This window comes from Heterocephalus glaber, unplaced genomic scaffold, assembly GCF_053883595.1.
Source record: "Heterocephalus glaber isolate CG9 unplaced genomic scaffold, H.glaber_assembly_v1.0 deba00001444, whole genome shotgun sequence".
NCBI classification, from domain to species: Eukaryota; Metazoa; Chordata; class Mammalia; order Rodentia; family Bathyergidae; genus Heterocephalus; species Heterocephalus glaber.
In genome coordinates, this window is record NW_028258297.1 from 4,108,582 (window position 1) to 4,127,018 (window position 18,437).

Consider the following 18,437-nt stretch of genomic DNA (forward strand, 5'->3'; position numbering starts at 1 on the left):
TCTAGCAGAGTTGCAAATATTTTCCACAAAGGCCTGACTGCAAATATGTTAGGCCTTGATCCCCAGAAAGTCTCTGCCACCACAGCTTCTCAGACCCTGGCAGCACGCAAGTGGCCACAGATGACGCCTAAACAAATGAGCACACCTGGGTTCTAATAAAACTCTACTGTGGACACAAAAACTTAAAGTTCATATATGTTTCCTGGGTCGTGAAATTTTATGTTTTCTTCCAACCACTTAAAAATGTAAAATTCAAGGCAGGCGTGATGGCACATGCCTATAATACCAGCTACCTGGGAGACTGAGACAGAAGAATCACAAGTTCAAGGCCAGCCTGAGCAACTCAGGGAGACCCTGTCTCAAAGTTTTAAAAGGACTAGAGGTGTAGCTCAGTGGTAGACCACTTGCCTAACATATGCAAGCCCCTGACTTCAATCTCTGCGCCCCTATCCCCGGGGCAGGGGGAGTGAAAAATCATTCTTAACTCACAGACCACAATAAACAGGTGGTAGGCCAGATTTGGCCTCAGTCTGGCAACCCCTACTTTAATAGGTTCCAGACACACCAATCTTCTCCTGACCCCAAAAATCAAATGCTTCCATCTTTCCCCCTCACCACATTCAAAGTTCATTTCCTTAGAGCAAACAGAAGTTCAAATGCATTCAGCTGAATGAAAGAAACTAAGAAAAAGCCAACGTGGCCCAGAGATGGAAAATAAACCCCTGGACCGGAAGCACCAGTCCAGAAACAGAAGAGCATGCGTGGGAATGTGCTGAGAAAGACATGCAGGGGAAGGTGGGGCTGCTCAGCAAGAGTACTGAGACAACTGCTCTCCACCAGGAAGGTCCGCCAGTTAAGTCGATCTTTACTGTACCCAGACCCCAGAAGTAGCTCCAGGTGGGCTTAGGAACAGAAAGAGGACAGAACTCTGGAAGAACACACATGGTGTCCTCACACTCTTAGCACAAAGACTTTGTATGCAAGATGTTAAGAGCTTTATTAAAAACCTTAAGAGTGACGTTGGTTCACAGAACTGAAGAGAGGGAGCCAGCTATGTGCGTGCCTCCTGGAGAAGAGACTGGGTGGGGGGCAAAGGCGCATGGGCTGTGTGGTAGGGAAGTCAGGGCCAGGCTCGCCAGAGCCAGAGTCAGAAAGGAGAGGGGGCCACACACACGGGCACCACACTGGAAGGACAGCAGCTTTCATCCCAACATGAAGCCATGGAAGGTGCTGGGCAAAGGGGTGGCAGCAATTGACTCTGTGTGTGTGTGTGTGTGTGTGTGTGTGTGTGTGTGTGTGTGTGCATTACTGAGGACTGAAGGCAGGGCCTTCACACTGAGCTATATCCCCAGCCCTTTTTTCAATTTTTTTTGCTTTTTAGACAGGATCTTACTACGTCGCTAAGTTGCCCAAGCTAGGCTGAAACTTGTGATCCTCCTGTCTCAGCCTCCCCAGTGATGAGACTACAGGATTCCCCCACTACACTGGCTCTCATTTATATTTTTAAATGATCCTATTGGCTGCTCTGTAAAGAACTGATTACAGGGGCAAAAAGTAAAGATACCAAGAGATCAGGGAGAAGGCTACGAAGCTGAGAAGAGCGAGCAGAAATCTGATTCTGGCTATTTTGGAGATGCTCCATAGGATCTGATGAGAACTGTTAAGGGGGTCAGATGAGAAAGGACAGTCCAGGATGACTCCAAAACTTTGGCCTGAGGAATAAATGCAAAGACGCATCTATTGTTTAGAGAAAGGGAAACAGAGATGCCAATTATGAGGCTCTTTGAGGGGGAAAAGCCCCCGAGTTTGGATTGGGCTTTGTTAAGTCTGAAGGGCCTATCAGAAGCATGAGTGGAGGGCAGGCTGTGGCTCAGTGCCCCGTGCTCAGTCCCTCCACTACCTGTGACTCCAGCACTCCGGAGGTGAGGCAGGAGGATCACGAGTTCAAGGCCAGCCTGGGTTACATACTGAGTCCAAGGCCAGCCTACACTACCCTGCATCAAAACAAAAACAAAAGAAAAAGAGGAGGGGCGCGAAGCGGGGAGGAGGCAGAAATATGGAAGAAGCAGGTGAACAGGCAAGCCTGCAGCTCCAGAGAAAAGACCAGCTAAGAAAATGTCACGGTCGCCAGCACATGCAAGGTGTCCGAACCCCAAGAGTAAAGGAGACCACTGTGGGGCTTGGTACAAATAGAAAGAGAAGTGAGTGATGTGTGGATTCTGAGGTCTGAAAAGGAACACAGATCAGGGAAACGGAGGAAGAGACTTTTCTCAGGATGGAAACAACTAACTACACAGGATCTCTTGGCAATTTCAGAGGGAGGGAAAAAGAGAAATTTCTAGAGCAATTCGTGCAAAAGGCAGTAGAAGCCAGAGCAAAGCTGAGGGAGCCAGCACAAGAGCCAGAAAGTTCACCCGTGCAATAGAAGGGAAGGCGGGGGACAGTTCCTGGAATTTTCTCTCTTCCAGTTGTTCCTGTCTTCTCAGTAAACAAGCGCTGGGAGTGGAGATTTAAAGAGAGTGAAAGTCATGAAGCAGCTGACTAGGAGACAGGAGATTAATGCAGAGGCAAAGAGTGCAGCATGGCAAGCAGGGATAACACCACCCAAAGTGCATAGCCACAGATTTAAATAAGACTGGAGGATGCAGAGAAAAGGAGACTCTTATGCACTGCGAATGGGAATGTAAATTCATCTCCCATTATCACCAGAAAGTTTAAGGAGGGTCCTCAAAAAAGCACAACTACCCTATGATGCAGTGGTCCCACTTCTGTGCATGACCCCACAAAGCTGGATCAGTACACTGAAGAAACATTTGCACCCCATGTTCAAGGCAGAATTACTCACAAGAGCCAAGATGCAGCATTGACCTAGTGTCCATCAGCAGATGAAAGGATAAAAACACACTGGAATACTATGCAGCCTAAAAGGAGAAATGCAACAACCTGAATGAATCTGGAGGACACTGTGCCAAGTGCAATCAGCCAGGCACAGGAAGACAATCATTGCACCACCTCACTTGCAGGTGGAATCTCATGGAAGTAGAGCAGGATGCTTAGCAGAAGCTGAGGGACAGGGAGGGAGGACAGGAAGAGTTGCCCATCAAGGAGCACAAGGCTTTGGGGAAACAGGACAGACAGATTCGGAGAGCTGCTGCACACCCGGTGACAGTAGCCAAGAATAATCTACTGTAGATTTCAAAGTAAGTAAGAGTAAATTTGAACTGTCTCATCATACCAAAAATGATAGGTAAGCACAGTGATGGGTAAGATAACAAGCTTGCGTCCATCATTTCACATGCCGGGCATGGTGGCACACACTTGTAATCCCAGCTGCTTGAGGGGCCAAGGGCAAAGGATCAGGAGTTCAAGGCAAGCCTAGGTAACACAGTGAGACCCTGTCTCAAATAAAAATTTTACAAGGACTGGAGATGTAGTTCAGTGGTAGAGCGCTTGTATGAGGACTTGGGTTCAATCCCCAAAACCACAAAAAAATACATATATAGAAAACATCACATTGTACCCCGTAAATGTATATGATGATTTGTGAATCAAAAATAAGTTTAAAATTAATTTTAAAGTTTTTTAAATAAAGTAAGACCAGTCAGCATGGTTATATAGCTGCATTTTAAAGAGACAGTCGCTGTGGCTGCATGTTTTTCTCCAGCCTCATCCTGTTACGTGGGTGCTGGTACAAACAAGTTGGGTTTACCCAGAGCTGGGGTTTTACCAGCCAAGCACAACAAAGTTAAGAGGGAGGCAGGGAGTTCAGGATGCATACAAGGAAATGCTTTTATTGCTGATCCATGGATCTAAGTTGGATTAAGAAGGGAATGTGAACATTACGAAGGGGAATGAAAAACAAAAAGGGTAATGATATTCCTATCATCAACAGATCATGGGTCAGTGGGGTTGAAGATTTGGAGTAGGGGCCCTCGAGAGAAGATAAGACAGGAAGCCGGAAGTGGGACTGCTGAAGTTGTAGAGTCCTAAGAAGGTCCAGGTGAGGACCTGCAACTCAAAGGCCAGAAGGGGTGGGGGCCTAGATCACTAGAGGGGAATCAAGGAATAAGAGCTCTGAGAATAAAATGAAAATCTGTGTAAGGTTGTAGACAACTGAAGTAATACAGAGTTACCACTGGCAGGACTAAACCTTTCAAGGAATTCAATGGAGTGACTCGTAAATCTCCTGTAGCAGCGAAAGTGATTAAGTAGGTGGTACAAAGCGGCACACTGCAATGGCATGAGATTAAACACTGGAGGGGTCTTGAGGAGAAAGATCTGCCAGCAGCAGTAACAATCAAGAACGCCTACCAACCTTCAGCCCAGTGGTGCACTAAAGGCCAAAGAGGACGTGCTCCCCCTATAGCCTCTGGGAAGCCAGTTCCTCAGACGTGAGTGTCTTTCCCTCAGATCTAGAAGAGGAAAGAACTGTTCGGAGAAGCTCAGGATACAGGGAATTCTGCCACAGGCAGAGGTAGGATTTGAAGAGCTGGGAAGTCAAAAAAGGATTCCTACAAAAGCCTTAAGGGGGTGAAAGTCCCAAGAAACGAAAAAACCTATTTTCCCTTATGAATTAGAAAACTGAATTTCCAGCAAAATGTTCATTGAGATTTTATTTTGAATGGCACTGAATCCACAGGTCAATTTGGAAATCGTCCATGTCTTTGTTATTGAGGTTTTCCTATAATGTGGGGTGGCAAGGACAATAAAAGCAGCTAACACTTGAGCTGTGCTTACTGTGTGCCTGGTATTCTCTAAGCATGTGCATGTAAGCTCCTCAAGGCCTATGAGGACTCTCATGCACTCACGAGTCGTCTTTCTAACTCCACCTTATCTAGGCTGCAGCCATCAGAGATCCTGGTCAGCCTGCTGACAGTCCCAGGGTTCCTTGCTGCCCAGTGCCTTTGCCCACAGTACAGAGACCAAGCCGTTGGGTCCAGCGACCACTACAAAAGACCAGAAGAAGGGAAGAGCTGAAGCTCCCCTCTCAAGGTTCTGGTAGTCCAAGTCTACCCTTATTTATTTTGATTTGCTGGCTCAGACTCTTTCCTGTCCACTTCGTGCACTTAGCATAACTGAATGTGAGAGGTGGCCCACAGTGACCATGTCTGTATTTTGAAACTGAGTCAGAACACCTTAGCAAATAGTTCCATGTGGCCCTACGGCTCATGACATAGGTAAAAATAAAGGAAACTGCCATTGCGCTGCAAAAAGTTCTTTTTATAGTATAACTTAATTGAAGTTCTCTCTCAACAAAGTTGAATTGAATCATGGCTGAGTCAAAAAACCATATGGCATCCTCAGTAAGCAGGGACTTGTGTGGGTTTTTTGTTTTGGAGGGGTTTTCCTTTTGTTGTGTTCTTTTGGTGGAAAGACTTCTGCTGGCCGCAGGCTCAGCAATGTTGGGGGAAACCCATATGTGTGTGTACGCAGACGAGAGGTTTATTTTTACTTCTGTGGTGTGCTGACCTCTAACATGCTCCACCTATTCACTCTATGTAGTTCAGTCAATGTGTCACACAAGCAAAAAGAACACAGTCTACCTCTGCCCCATGAAATCAGTCATCCGCCATAGCTAATGTTTCCTGGACCTTTTTAGTTGTTCTTCTGGGCTCTCATTTTATATATGAAAGACTCAAAACTTAGATATTCAAGAAAATAATAAAAAATATTAGCAAAAGCTTATTATGTGCTAGATGTGAAAGCAGTATGAAGAACACAGAAGCAAACAAGAAGAATCATGCCGCTGGGTTGCTCTTGGGACTGGCAGGTAATTATATGCTTATAATGCTCTATGTGAAGTTCTGGAAAAGAGGCAAAAGTGCCAGGGAAACACGGGGTTGGGGGGAGGCGCCCAAAGGCAGAAAAACTTCCAGGAGTTAGTGAGACGGAAAGCCAATCTTGACAGGAAATCAAGAGTGTGAGTATGCTCAGAAGAAAAAAGAAGGCCTAAGCCCAGGAACAGTACTAAGAATCTGAGCTATTCCCATACCAGTGGTGGAGGCAAATGGAATATGCTCGTTGCACTATAGCAACTATTACTGGAGCACAAAACACTGAACATGGCAGATGTGGGGTGAGGACGGGAATGAATAATGCGGCACACCGAATGGATGACCTTCTGGTGATTGGAGAGATTATTATTGACTGGCTCTCTGTCAGCTCTGAGCAGTGATTTTCTCTTTGGCACCAATGGCTCCGCATGTATTTAGTTCAATATTTACTGAGGGAACCCTGCAAGGAGATATCACAAAAAGTAGTCTCTGCCCTCCAGAAAGACAGATAAAAGGCTGTGGTTGCATTATAAAATGAAAAACGGGAGTACATTCCAAACAATGCAGGATGTTTATTTTATTTTAATTATAAATGTATAGCCCAATTTAGAAACAAGGTATGTATCTCTATACAACAGTAGCTGTATGTAAACATACATAATCAGGACAGAGCCCAAGAGCCCGACATGTTCACAGCTGGCAGAGGCAGTGTGCAATTTAACTCTGGCCAAGATTGCCCTGTACCCTTTGGTGATCAGAGCTTCGACATGAAACTCAGGGCCATGATACAACTCCCCTGTGTGCAAAGAATGACAACAATTGCAATCACTGCAGCCCTATGCACAGGTTATGTGTAAAGCTGTGTCTCTCCAATGTCAGGAGGAGTAGGGCCTGGTTCATGATGCTGGCCAGCTAGTGACCAGACACACAGTATGTCCAGTATTACCATGATACATGTCCTCACAAAAGGATGTGGTTTTAGACCAGGGTCAATGGTAAGAGGGACAGGAAAATACAAAACCATTACAGAGGGAGGAGTGATCCCAGAATGGGAGCAACAACAAAACTCTCTCTCAAGGTGAACCAGTTAACTAAAGGTTCAAAGAGAAAAACTAAGACACAACACACACACACACACACGCACACACGCGCACACACACACACACACACACACGTCCATTCCCAGTGACCTACTCCCAGAATCTGTCTTCTAATCCTGCAACTCTAGGCTGTGCTGGACTAACTCTTGGGTCACAGAGGAAGAACACTTTCATCAAGGAGCACACAGAGTCCAGTGTGCCTTACTATTTACAAAGTGATCACCATGGTTCCTCAACCTCAGAGACCAGGAGGCAAAGAAAGAGTTACCACACTCCAGGGGGAATGAGCCCTGGTCACTGAACAGCCAGGGTCACTGCTGCCAAGATGGGAGCATGAAGATGTGAGAACTGGAACTTCGGAATCCCTGGGATCTCTTGGGTCCCACACCTAGTGATAACTATGAACAGGCAACTGTAACGGACTAGACTAACCAGAGAGGTGCAAGAGAGAGCTCAGACCCCTTCACAGAGAGCCTAGCCACACTGCTGGCTAAAAATAAGGGAAATCTAGAATGGGGTGTGGCGACAGAGATGTGGCTCCCCTTCCACAGCCTCAGGACGGGCTGCAGTAGGGAGCCATAACATGTTCTAACAGCACTTCCACCTAGATCTCCCGCAGACCCCACTAGCTACTACCTGATAGAGCTGGCAGGAGAGGTCAGTCTTGGGGCAGAGACCTAAGCAGAAGAGCGGCCTGCACCCCATGCTTCTGGAGTCTCTTGGTCCACCTCTGAGCCCAGCCAGACCTCAGGGGCAATTCCCAAGCAAGGGCAACAGGCTAAGAGACTACCCCCGTTGTGGAATCTTTGGAGGGACAATTTGAAGGTGCACCCTCCAGCTCCTGGGGGGACACCTAATAAAACTGAGTGCCGGCTGCCCACAGCAGGCCCCTTCCGCGTTCACTCACACTCTCCAACACGCCTGACTGCTGGGGATCACCCACAGTTAAATTTAATGCTTGCACCAAGTCCTTCCCTCAGATTTTGGGGGAGAAACTAAAAACAAAGGCTCATGTACACAACGAGACATGTCTACAGATGGGTTTCTGCAGGTCTGTTCAAAATACTAAAACTTCAGACAGCCCACAATCCATCCATCCACGGGAAGAACGTGGAGAATTTATTATGTATTCTTATCATGATATAGTCATTCCCTCTTATCCATGGGCAATACCTTCCAAGACCCCTCAGGGAATGCTTGAAATTGCAGATTCTACTGAACTCTATTTATACACTATGTTTTATCTGTGCATATGTATGACAAAGTTTAATTTACAAATTATCCACAGGATCTTAATAACTAGTAATAAAACAGAACAATTATAACAATATAGCATAACAAGTTATTTAAAACTTATGAACTGTTTATTTCTGGGATTTTCCATTTAAAATTTTCCAATCACCACCCAGGGGAAACTACTGTATACTCCACAATATTTGAGCTAATGATCTAGCTCTTTATGTTTAAAACTGGTAGGATCGAGAATATAATGTAGATAGTCATGATGGTGCATACCTGTGATATAAGCTACTTCAGAAGCTGAAGCAAAAGCATCACAAGTTCAGGGCCAGCCTGGGCAACTTAGCGAACCCTTTCTCAAAACATAAGCCAGGTGTGATGGAGCACACATGGAATCCCAGCACACTGGGAGGCTGTAGCAAGAAGATTGCCAAGTTCAAGCCCAGCCTAGGCAATTTAGCGAATTAGCAAGACTCTGTCAAAATTAAAAAGGGCTGGGGATGTAGATGCAGGATGAAGGTTTTGGGTTCAAACTCTAGTACCACCCCTGCCCCCAATAATCAAAAGGGCTGGGGATGTGGCTCAGCACTAAAGCACTTGCCTAGCATGCATGAGAACCATGGGTTCAAGCTCCAGTGGCACACACACAAAAAAAATTTAAAATGCAAGCTGCAGAATATACACCATAAACAACACACACTGTCCATGTAAATTTTAAAATAAAGCAATGTGTATTTATGGATGACTGCCTCTGCATAAGGAGGGAAGAATGGGCCTGGCATGTACCACACTGAGGAAGTGGCAGGTGGCTTCTACCTCATGTGAGTCATACCCTTTCAAAAAAGCACACGGTCTCCTCCGCCAACCCGTAGAACACGGCAAGAGGAGGGCACCATTTCCAAGGCCAGATTAAAGCCTTCAGCGCACATTCCTGGACCACTTGCTTTGGAACACACAGCCGCCACACCAGAAACAGTCCTAGGAAGGGGTCCTGCCACAGAAGCACATGAACCTGGAAGCTGATCCTGCGGCATGCTCAGGGCTTGAGAAGATGCGACCCTGTGGACACGGTGCCAGCAACCTCATGGGAGACATGGAGCCAGAACCACCCACCAAGCTGCTCCTGGCTCCCTCACCTCATGCACAGCGGGAAATCATAAATGCTTGTGGTTTCCAGCTGCTACCTTGTGGGGTAATGTATTCCAATACTGAGGGTATTAATGGCATGAGTAATGGTTTTAGATTTTGAGAGAACAGAGCAAAATTTAATAGTTGTTAATTTTACAAGTGAAGCACACACACACACAAACGGAACACAATGGTACTTAGCAGATTATCTGTCATATCAACCTCCATAAAGGCATTATATTATTATGTATTTGTAGTTTTGACTTGTCAAGAGTTTAAAAATAAACCAACAAAAACACTAGGATGAAAGCTAATGAAAAGCTTCAGTTTCCTTTTTTCTTAAGTGTATACAAGTGTGGCTTCTTCAAAATGTCAGTTCCTAATGTGTTATCATTAATGCAAAATCGTCTAAATTCTTCTGCTTAAGTCAGAACATTTTTTTAAGTATTCACTTTTTTATTGGAAATATAGTTTAAAGCTGCTTAGTAAAATGGACTACTTCCATTTTTTCCTACATGTGGTCTCAGGAAATTCATTCATTCAGCTGCCGATCGATCACCTGTGCTCACCTCCAGCTCCAGGATCAGAAGAACAGTGAGAGGTGCAGGTGAAAGGTACAAGTTCATAAAGCAAAGCCCAGTGAACTCCAAGGTCCTTCCAGGTTCTCAACTATAGTGCCCAATTCCTCTTCTTTTTTTACATCAACGTTTACAATTTAAAACATATTGTGTGGTCAATAGTAATTCTTAAATAGTGGGCAGAAGAGGCCCATGGTATTTCCTCAAAGTTCCTCAGCCAGGCTCAAATGAGTTTTTCTGGGGGATGGCAGAGAGGGGTAATGATTCACATGCAGAGAACTAGGGTATAATTCATGCACAGTGAAATGCACAAATCTTAAACATCAGTTTAATGAGCTGTGACAAATGCATACATGCAGGCATCTGCTACCGCCACCTGGACACAACATATCTCCTTCGTCCTGGGAAGTTCCCTCATGGTGCTTTCTACTCATCCAACCTCTCTTCCCAATCACTGAACTTCAAAGAAACAATATCAAAGCTGGCCATGAAAGTGTGTACCTGTCATCCCAGCACTCTGGGAGACAGGAGGATCACAAGTTCAAGCGCAGCCTGGGCAATTTATGAGACTTAGTAAAACCCTATCCTCAAAACAAAAAATTTTGGGGCCAGGGATTTAGCTCAGTGGTTCCGCTGCCTGCCTCACAAGCGGAAGGACCCAAGTTCAATCCCCAGTACCAAAAAATTTTTTAAATTTTTAAATTAAAAATTTTAAAAAGAGCTGCAGATGTAGCTCAGCACAAAGATCCTAGGTTCAATCCTCACACTAACCAAAGGAAAAAATATATATATATACATATATATTATTATTATTATTATTGTCTGGTTCCTTTTGTTAAGTATGTTTCTGAGATTCTTCCACATTGGTCTATGTATCAGTGCTTCATTCATTTTTAACTACTAAGACGTATTAGCTACTCTCCCAATGATGAACCTTTGAGTTGTTTCCAATATTTGACTATATTAATCAAGTTGCTCTGAGAATTCTTTAACAAGTCTTTTATGACCATTAGTTTTTATCTCTCTTAGGTAAACACCTAGGCTTACAGCAAGTGCACATTTAACTTTAAAACTGCCAAAATGTTTCCCAACACAGGTGCACCATTTACACCCCCAGCAGCAATATGTATGAATTCCAGTTGTTCCACATTTTGGTGTTGTTGGTCATTTTAATTTTAGCTGTTCTAATGGGTACACAAAGGTATCTTATTATAGTTTTACTTGTTTATAACAGCTCTACTGAGCTGTAACTCACAGAGAATATAATTCACCTATCTGAAGTATAAACCCATATATTTTCATAGGCATATTACATTAATTTTTAAATTACAATAAAATACACATATATATAGCATAAAATTTGCCAGTTTGACCCTTCATAAGTCTATAATTCAGTGGCTTTAATTGAATTCACAATGTTGTACAACCATCACCACTACCTTTTTCCAAACTTTGTTAACCCTCAAATGAAAAACTGTAACTACTAAGTAACATCTCCCTATTACCTCTCCCCTCAAATCCTGGTAATCTTCAATCTACTTTCTATCTCTATGAATCTGCCTGTTGGGGTACTTCATCTAAGTACCTTTGGGTACATATTAAAGAGTGGAATTTCTTGGTCATATTCTATGGTTAACTTTTTGGGCAACCACCAGCTGCTTTTCATGGAGGCCGCACATTGACACTTCCACAAGTGGTGTATACTGGTGTATAAAGGATTCCACATCCTCACCAATACCTGTTCTTTACCTTTGCTGGGGTAGGTGGAGATAACAGTCACCCTAAAGGATGTTAAGAGTGGTCTATCATTGTGATTTTAATTGTATTTCCCTAAAGGACTAATGATGCTGAGCAACATAATCACATGTTGATTGGCATTTACTTGTATTTTTATAAAGCACAGAAGTTTTTGCCCAATTTGTGTTATATATGGTGCTAGGGATGAACCCAAGGCCTGGTACATGCTAGGCAAGCACGCTACCACTGAGCTATATGCTCAATTTTTTAACTGGGCTCTCTTTCTGTGGAGTTGTAGGAATACACTATGCATACTGAAACAAGTCTTTTGTCAAATATATGTACTGCAAACACTTTCAGAGTGTGTTTTGCCTTTTAATTTTCTTAATGTTGTTCTTCTGAGAAGCTTTTAATTTTGATGAAGTCTTATCTGATGAAGCCAGTATTGTTCTTACACAATCGATGTTATCTGTATCCTGGATAAGAAATGTTTGCCTACACCCTGAAGGTCACAAAGATATCTCCATGTTTTTCTCCTAAACACTTCACAGTTTTGGCTTTTACATTTAGATCTATGATCCATGTTGAAATACTTTTTGTGAGTGGTGTGAGGTGTGCAAAGTTCAATTTATTCCAATTAAATGACATCTAGCTGGGCCACCACCATGTATTGAAAGAAATAAAGGTTTTGTATTGATGTGGGTTTTAAGTTTGCAAATATTTTGCAAAGAAAATATACCTGGAAATGGCCTCAATTTTTCCATACAAAATATTCAGCATTTAATAAAAAGATAGGACCAAATGACTAATCATAGATCAAAACTGAAAATCAAAAGTTATCAAATACATCCTTTAAACTGCAATTAATATGCTCAAGAAGACAGATAAGCTGAATCTCAATACTGTACAGGAATCTTTTTAAGAAAGAATCAAACAGAAATTTCATAAGACAATAACTCAAAAGTAGTTGAGGATGCTGTCATGTGCCTGTAATCTGAGCACTCTGGTGGCTGAGACGAAGATCCCAAGTTTAAACCCAGCCTAGGCAACACAGCAACTTAGCAAGACCCTGTCTCAAAATAAAAAGAGCTTGAGAGGTACTGCAAAAGCCCCAGGTTCAATCCCCAGGACCACAAATAAATTAATAACTCAAAAATACAATCCCTGTATCTAAGAACTGAACACATGACATAATATTAGATGCAGAAGAGGATTAGAGAACCAGAAGGAAATGAGTAGGAAATTTTCAAACAGAAGCTCAGAGAGAAAAAAGAACAGAAATACAGCAAAGTACCTATGAGATAGACAGAATATAGCAAAAGGTTTAACATGTGTGGGACTGGAGTTTCAGAGGCAAAGGAGAGGGTAGAGAGAGGCAATATTTGAAGAAATACTGGCTGACGATGTCCCACACTGGTGAAAACCATCAGAGTCAAGAAAAATTATCTGAACTGGATGACTACAAAAACCAAATAGCATCACCCTCACAGGTCTTCCACTCCGGAAGGAGACAGAATAAACAAGATATTTCTATGTGATATTGCACTAAGTGCTTTTTTAAAAATAGCTCATAAACGGGCTGGCGATTTAGCTCTGTGGCACCATGCCTGCCTCAAAACCGCAAGGTACTGAGTTCAATCCTTGGTACCTCAAAAAAAAAAGCTTATAAAGTAAAGGGGCTCAGAAGCATGGAGAAAAGAACTATTAGTGCACTAACTTGGAAGAAAACAAAACAATTTTGACTGAACACAGATTAAAGAGAAAAAACAAGCCAAACTGACAGATCTTGGGGGAAAATTACATGAGTAAGTCTATGTGAGTGAGAAAAGTACCAAGCAAGCAAAAATGAGTAGTAAGCTACACAAACAGCAGCAACTGCACAGGGATTTAAGCATCTGCTGATACCATGTTTTGTGCTCGATGCCAGGGATGCAGTGAATGGGATATGCTGATCTGATGAAGGAACAAATATGAGAATCTGTATAAAACAATTTCAAATGTTGCATTAGTTCAGGAATGCTCAAGAGCCAGAACACGATCTTCCCTACAGAAGAAAATAAATTAAGTGCAGCACCACGACTTTCTACAATGAGACAAAGACTCACGTGTGGCCATTAAAATGTGACTAATGTAACTACTGAATCATCACTTTTACTTATTTTAAATTAATCTGAATTTAAGTAGCTCCATGTGGCTAGTAGCCACTTAATGACAGGTATAAAGCATGGCAATCAATCTTGCTTGGCTCCACTCTCCAATTATGGGGTCCGGAGAAGTCTTAGATACATTAGAAAGGTAAGAGTGGAAAATAAAACCTCCAGAAGTCCAAAAGTGGAATTTTAAACTCATTTACTTTGCTCTAGAAAGAGACACAAGTTAAAATAACACACAGCACTCAGATGGGGGTAAAAAAAAAAATCACCCGTTAAAAAATGTGAAATACACAGATATCCACATTAAACAAAAGGTATAAAACAAATATAAAGTAGGTGAGACAAAGAAAAAAATAGCTGAGAAGAATCTTAACACTGACATTTTATGATAAATTAACAAATGTTAATGACAATGCTGTTGGAGGACTACAGAATGTGTGAAACAGAGCATGAATACTTTAGAGTACATTCACGATTTGTTGTTAGGTAGCCAATTACTCCCTAAATTTGGCGATTTAAAATGAAATTTATGATCTCCCACACTCAGGTGGGAGGGCAGGATCCTGGGGAGCTCCGGGTCTCTGGAGGCTGCACTGGTGACCGCAGGTCTGACAGGGACCAGATGTCCACTCCTGAGATGGCTGCTCAGTGGCCTGGACAGCAGGCCTGTCCCTGCCACAGCTCCCAGCAGTGGTGCTGAGTACCCTGCTGCCATGCCAGCTGTGCGTCCTAGTGTGTGATCCAAGATGGGGCCAAGAAGCTGGAGCATCGCCCAGGACCTCATCTCAGTCACACACCGTCTCCACTGTCAGATTCAATTCCTGATGGGCAAGGGACTAAATTCAGCCCACACTTGGGGGGTAAAACTCACCTCTTCCAGTCAAAGAATTTGTGGGCATGTATAAAACCACTTCTAATAAAAGAAAAGCATTTCCTCTTACTCGGGGCTGCCAAAATCTGTAATGAGACCCTGGGATCTCTCTCTCTCTGGAAACCTCAAAATTAGAATAAATTATCATCTTCCTGAAATAGCTCCAGTTGTTTCCAGGAAGGCAGGAGATGAAACACAATTTGGTTCTCAGTCACTTAGAGCTGAGTTATTTCTTAATAGCGGGTCCTAAGTAAGTGGTATCTACTGTGCATAAACCATCTAATACCACTGATCTTCACAGTAATCCAGCCAAGTGGTTATTATAATCCATTTCCAAGATGAGAAACAAGGAGTCTACAGGGACTAAGCCAGGATGCAGATCCGGGTCTATGTGGATCAAATCCATTGCTCTTCCACTGTGACGCTTCTGCTATTTGAGCCACCACAGACAGGTATCTGTTTTCTGGCGCCAAGGACCACAAAGCACATGAATTCTACAATTCTTCTCAGCTCTTGCTCCCCGCAAGAAAAGGTAAGAAGAATCTTAGAATTACTCTCTTGTTTTCACTTTGTCTGGTGTTTCCTACCTGCTACTCTACAGACTCATTTGGCCTCTATGTCTCAGCCAGCTCCTGGCAGCTTGAGTCATCCTCTCCAGGAAGTCCCTCTGCATTCCTGCTCATGCTGGACAACAACTGTGTCTCTCCATCCCAGTTCACTTTTCCTGGTCTCCAAACTGCCTGGAACAAGGTCTCCATCCCGGAACTTGAACCCATCTAGAAATAGTCTTGTTTCCGCATCCTCCATCAATGACCCAATTGGTCCCTGAGTCCTGTCCACTCAGTCTTATAAATATTTCTCAGTATTTATCCTCTCCATCTCCACAACATCCTAATTCAGGCACTTTTTCACTTGAGTTTCTGCAATAGCTTAAGACCCCCCGGCCTGTAGCTTTACTCTTTTATTCCCTAGGATGGCAACACAAAGGTCTAATACAAGGATCTTCTCATGTCATACCCTTGATAAAAACCTACAATGGCTCCCCAGAACTTGCTTCACAATAGGGCAAGTCAAGAAGGGTACTGTAAACTGGCTCAGGGCCTTGGACTTTCTCCAACAGGTTACGAAAAGAAAACTGATGCTTGAACGTCTCCCCTGGACCAGACGTTAAGTGTTGCTTCATTTAATTCTCTCTGGAGCTCTGCAAAACCAGTCTAGGGTCCCTTCACAAATACTGTTCTTTCTAGCTAGACCTCAAATCTGTACCCCAGTAGCTGCATTAATCTTACAGCCCTTCCTGGCTCACCTATCTATGCAACAGATTCTCGTGCCCCTCTGTGCCAGCACCTTGTTCCTGTTCAGACCTCCATTATGACTCGATTGCGCAGCAACCCCCTGACATACTTGATAAAAGAGTCATGTGACATTTATCTTTGTATGCTGAGGCCCCAGCAAAGAGCCCATTCCACAGCAGGTGTTCAGCAAATGGCTCGTGCTGGAGTTAGGGGTCCCGGGAGGGACAGATCTATGCCTGAGCTTCAAATCAACATGTATCTTAATAGTATACTTTAACATACCTCCCCCAAAAGCCCAAATAGAGGAGCCTGGAGCGTTCAGCTCCAGTCTTCTCATTGTGATTGGAGCAAACGGAAGCCTCAATTAGAGACAGGAGCATGGTTAGCAATCACCTGGACCAAGTCTGAGTCTTCCTTTCTTCTGTGCTCTCTGCTTTGGCCACATCCCCAGGATTGCATATCATCTTAGCTCTCTCCAAAAGACAGCAAGGACTTCACAAGCACCATACCATACCGGGACCATGTGTTAAAAGTCAATGTCAGCTAACCTTTATTTAGTGTGCGCTAGGCTGGTCCTCAGGATTTAATATGCATTCTCTCATTTAATCCTCGTGACAACCCCGCTAGTGAGATGGTGTTCAACATTACTCCCATCACACAGAAGAGGAAAGGAGCCCAGAGAACAATGGAACAAAATCATGCAAGCACTGACTGCGGGCTTCACGTACTGTTTGCAGTGCTTTACTTCATCTGGCCCTCTGCACAATCCAACAATGACGTTATGCACTCTATTACCACGTCTAGGCCATAAATCTAAGAAAAAGTGTTTAATAACCCAGCCGGCGAGGCCGAGAGCTAAATCCAGGTCTGCCGGGCTCCTATGCATCGTCTCCCTCGAACTGGTGGAAGAGATGTCCCCCAGGAGGCGGTGAGGCCTGGGCTCTGCAGAGACGATGCCAACCCCCAGCAGACCAGGGACGCGGATTCTGCGAGTGCGGGGCTGAGTCCGCAGTGCCCCGCAGAGCCCAGCCTGGCCCGCAGCGCGCGGGAGATCCGAAGCGCGGCCAGGATGGGACCGCCCCGCCCCGCTGCCCTTGCAGTTACCGATTGCGCTGCTCCTTGAAGAGCGCTGTAAGCGCGCGCAGGGCCTCCAAGTCCTGGATGGGCGCAGGGATCAGGATACCAGACAGCCGGGCGGGCTGTGGCCTGGGCGCCGCCATCTTGCCGCTCGCTAAGCGGGGAGCGGGCGAGGACTAGGAGGAGACCCGCAGAGGAAGAGGGCGAGACAAGGCGAGGAGGAGCGAGAGCGCGCGGCGAGAACGCGCCCCACAGCCCGACCGCTGCCCCCAGCGCGCGCACCCGACCCGGAGCGCGAGGCGGGGCCTGGTCGCCTCAGGCGCTGGACACGGACTGGCGGAGGGCGAGGGGCTCGGAGGAAGTCCCGCCCCGGAGGCGGGGAAAAGGCGGAGCCTAGCGCTGGGCTTCTGGGAGGCTCGGACAGGGCGTCCCCAGGGGAGGGCCTGTCAGGAGGAGATGCAGCAGGACCCCTATCCTGGGAGAGGCGACCGGGTCGGGGCACTCTGGGAGGGATCTCCAAGGGAGGGGATGCTGGGCCGAGGTGTCATCATGGGAGATGGTAGGAGAAGGCCCAGAGCAAGGGCTGCCCCCAGGGGAGGAGATGACAAACTAAGTGTCGCCTTGAGGGGAGGGAGGGCCTGGGACAGAGGCTCCCCCAGGGAGGGGATGTCGGTGGGAGTTGTCACCGTGGGAGGGTGAGGACAGGTGCTCCTTGAGGGGAGGTGATTTGGGGCAGAGTTATGATCATGGGAAGGGGAGAGGGTACTGAGGGGACAGGGGCTCCCCTGAGCGGAGCGGGTGCCGGGCAGAGGTGGTTCCATGGGTGGGGGGAGCAGTGCTCCTCCCAGGTGGTCCCATAGAAGGGAGAATGACGGACAGGTACACCCCCGGGGAAGGCGATGCCCACTGGAGAACCCCATAGAGGGGGTTGGCAGCAAGGCCTCTGTCTTGGCAGGCCTCCTATGGGAGGGGCCTGAGTCAGAGGCTCCCCTAAAGTGGAGGAGATGCCTCTAAAGCAGAGGCCTCCCAGGGAGGAGATGTTGGCCCAGGGGCCAAGCAGAGACTTCCCCTGAAAAGACTGAAGACCCAGATCCTGTCTTCTAAGCAGAGCAGGGTTCCCAGCCCGAGTGGAGCAGCCTGTCAGCCGCTGGCAAGTCTTAGGTCCTGAGAGCTCAGTTCACAATTCTTACTGATCGGTACCAGCTCACTTGCCAGGCAAGCAGCTTAGGGTTGAGAGAATACATTGCTCCAGCTCATCAGTCTTTGAAACAGAAGTCAAAAAGCTAACTTCTACAGCGGTAGGCTAAGGATTGGCTTTTTTCTAAGGGAAGTGAATATACTTAGGAACCAGACACAGCTTCCCTGTCTGGTGTTGATAATCCACATATTTTCCTCCATCACCCTTTCCTCGAGTGTACTGTAGACACATTCCTTCACCAAGAATCATTGCCAAGGCCTGTGCTGGGCACTGGAGATATGAAGATT

At 45.3% G+C, this 18,437-nt stretch overlaps 1 protein-coding gene across 1 annotated transcript in view; it reads right to left on the reverse strand.

The window, feature by feature from the left end:
• The window catches only part of Atxn10 (ataxin 10), a 159,213-nt gene extending 141,895 nt beyond the window's left edge, over positions 1-17,318 (reverse strand). The window contains exon 1 of the mRNA XM_004845396.2: positions 16,980-17,318. Within this exon, the coding sequence (XP_004845453.1) occupies positions 16,980-17,095 (116 nt within the window). The 5' untranslated portion in view covers positions 17,096-17,318. The remainder of the gene's footprint in view (positions 1-16,979) is intronic.
• Positions 17,319-18,437: the final 1,119 nt, after the last annotated feature.